Here is a 2457-nt window from a genome sequence, read left to right as displayed (position 1 = left end):
ATTTGAAAACAGTCACTCATGGTTCTCAAACTAACAAGGTTGTCAGGCCCAGCAAAGGACCAGGTGGAACTCCAGGTTGGGATGCGCATAACTCCCTGACATCCTCAGCGACTGGGCTCCCGCTATTGATAGGCTATCAGTGATTCTTGTTGCCCTCTGTGGAAGGTGAGTGTTTGGTACCACCTGTTTAACACCATCTCGGCAGGTGTTGACAACTCAGGAGGGCGACACAAACAGCCCTGCTCTGGACAAAAGAGCAGAATAAACAATGTGCGCATCGCGGTAGGACACTTGAACCACGTTACTCACCTGGTCAAAAGGTTTGGCTTTCCAGAAAGCGTGTTAGGTACAGACTGAATCCCGCAAACTCTCTCCTAATTACATCGGAACATTTGAGATCGACTTTCTAATTAACCCTGTCACAGTTTGTTTGTTTGCAACATGTGCATCCATGTTCCACGTCTCTCAGCTCGAGCCCACCGTTTCCAGCCACTGTAAATAAGTTCACCAAACTTCATTCTGAGTCCGCGTTTGAGTCTTTTAGACTCTGACATAAAAGGAATACAAACTGAAACATAACCACATGACAAACATCATTTTATTCATTTAAATATGAAATGTAGTGAAAAAAATCTTAGTTATTTGCATATTCTTCACACTTAAATGTTTCAGATAAAGCAATTATCAATAAACAATTAATAATAAATTATCAATTTATTAAGAACAAAAAGCTTTTTACAAAATCCACATTCTGATAGCGTAGGATTAGGATCAACACTGATGCTGATCTCGCTCTAAATGACCTATAAAAATTCAGATATTTTCCACTTGGGTGTCCAAACAGGATTTTTCTTTGTTTTTAAACGGGGGATATTCATTTGCTCTTCCTTAAACCCCAGCTGGGTTTGCCAGTAAATATTAAGAACATAAAGTTACAAAGTTCTCAGGATTTAGAAATTGCTTGATTTAATTTCATGTATTTTTATTTTTAAAACACTTGATGTGTTCAATTATATGCAAAGACTCACCTCGTTTTCAGAAGCCCAACTGCTGCACATCAACAGCAGCTCAGCCACTCCCAGAGCAACTATAAGGTTCTTATGGACAGTTGTGCGGTCTGATTTAGGGACACTGTACAAACACACACACGCAAGGACACACAGTAAAAATATGTGAGCAAAGCTCTTACAGCAGTTCTCGGGATTAAAAAAGTTTTACTGCGATGCTGTTCACACATCTACAGAGCACAATGTTCTGCTTTTTTCCGCTCCATTTATTGATGGGAATCTAGCAGGGTTATATGAAATGCTTTTCACCCTTGATGCTTTACAGAGTGCACTCTGTGACGTTTGTGACTCACCCCACGGAGATGAAGAGGATGAAGGTGAAGAGGAGGCCACACAGAGACACTCCACAGCCAATGAACGTCAGCACCTGCAGAGCTTTTTCATTCTCTGGGCTCCTCTGACACAGTAACACACATTTACAGACACACACACACACACACACACACACGCACACACACAGAGCAAATGTTGTATTAATAGCTCATAGTGAAGATGAAAGCACAAATAAAATCCAGAGTACCACAGCCGTGACAGCTGAGTAGAGGAATATTACCTGGGCTTCATACACCTGCAGCAGTAATGCAAAGTTGGTGGTGTGGTTGCAGTAGCACACAGTATATCCATACTGCTTGGACACTATTTCACAGCCCTTGGTATTCCACCACCCACCAGCGTCTGGGCTAATAAGACACAATTTATTCAACAAACACAATTTACATATGTACATCCCCATTTTTGATTAAAAAATTACATTTATTCTGGTTTTATGGGGAATTTAAAGAAATTCAAAATACAAATCCTTAAAAAAATGTAATTTTTACTTACGTTAGATTAAAATCCCAGAAGGCACACACGGGATCATACACAGTACCATCTGGATTCTGTAGAACATATGAGGAATATGAATATAGTTATAAAAAATGGTAGACATGTACAGTTAGCAGAAAATAGAGAGATTTTGTTGACCTGTACTCTATGTTGCAGCTGGAAGCGAACTGCCATGCTAACTGGTTGGTCATCTCCCAGTACTGTGGTAGAAATGACTGAAGAACCCAAGATGGTGCCTAAATACCTGGTTTGGCACAAAAGATTGTGAATTCTCACAGTGAAAGCACACAAGGTAGAACCAAGTATAAAGAACAGGCACCAAAACCTTTTATCTGAAACAAATACTGATGAATCTTTGTACGTTTGTAAGGTCTTTACCTTACAAGATAAATCTACTGCTGTTGTGATTTGGTGCTGTACAAAAAAAAAAAAACGGAATTAAATAACCTGAGGATGAAATTTCAACAGTACAGTATGTAGAAATGTTGGGCGAGCGTGGCTCAAGATTTGGGAGTTCGCCTTGTAATTGGAAGGTTGCCGGTTTGAGCCCCGGCTCCGACAG

General features: G+C 40.2%; 1 protein-coding gene across 1 annotated transcript in view; it reads right to left on the bottom strand.

Annotated features, from left to right (window-relative positions):
• The window catches only part of adgrd2 (adhesion G protein-coupled receptor D2), a 61625-nt gene that overhangs the window by 34651 nt on the left and 24517 nt on the right, over nucleotides 1–2457 (bottom strand). Inside the window, exons 10-14 of the mRNA XM_005733607.1 lie at nucleotides 2034–2139; nucleotides 1893–1948; nucleotides 1621–1747; nucleotides 1361–1464; nucleotides 1029–1131 (exon numbers count right to left, since the gene is read on the bottom strand). Of these exons, the coding sequence (XP_005733664.1) occupies nucleotides 1029–1131; nucleotides 1361–1464; nucleotides 1621–1747; nucleotides 1893–1948; nucleotides 2034–2139 (496 nt within the window). The remainder of the gene's footprint in view (nucleotides 1–1028; nucleotides 1132–1360; nucleotides 1465–1620; nucleotides 1748–1892; nucleotides 1949–2033; nucleotides 2140–2457) is intronic.

The sequence above is a fragment of the Pundamilia nyererei genome, unplaced genomic scaffold (assembly GCF_000239375.1).
Source record: "Pundamilia nyererei isolate P.nyererei 1_Seehausen unplaced genomic scaffold, PunNye1.0 scaffold00053, whole genome shotgun sequence".
NCBI lineage: Eukaryota > Metazoa > Chordata > Actinopteri > Cichliformes > Cichlidae > Pundamilia > Pundamilia nyererei.
The sequence above is the reverse complement of the archived record's forward strand: the minus strand, read 5'-3'. Positions and strand labels throughout refer to the sequence as shown.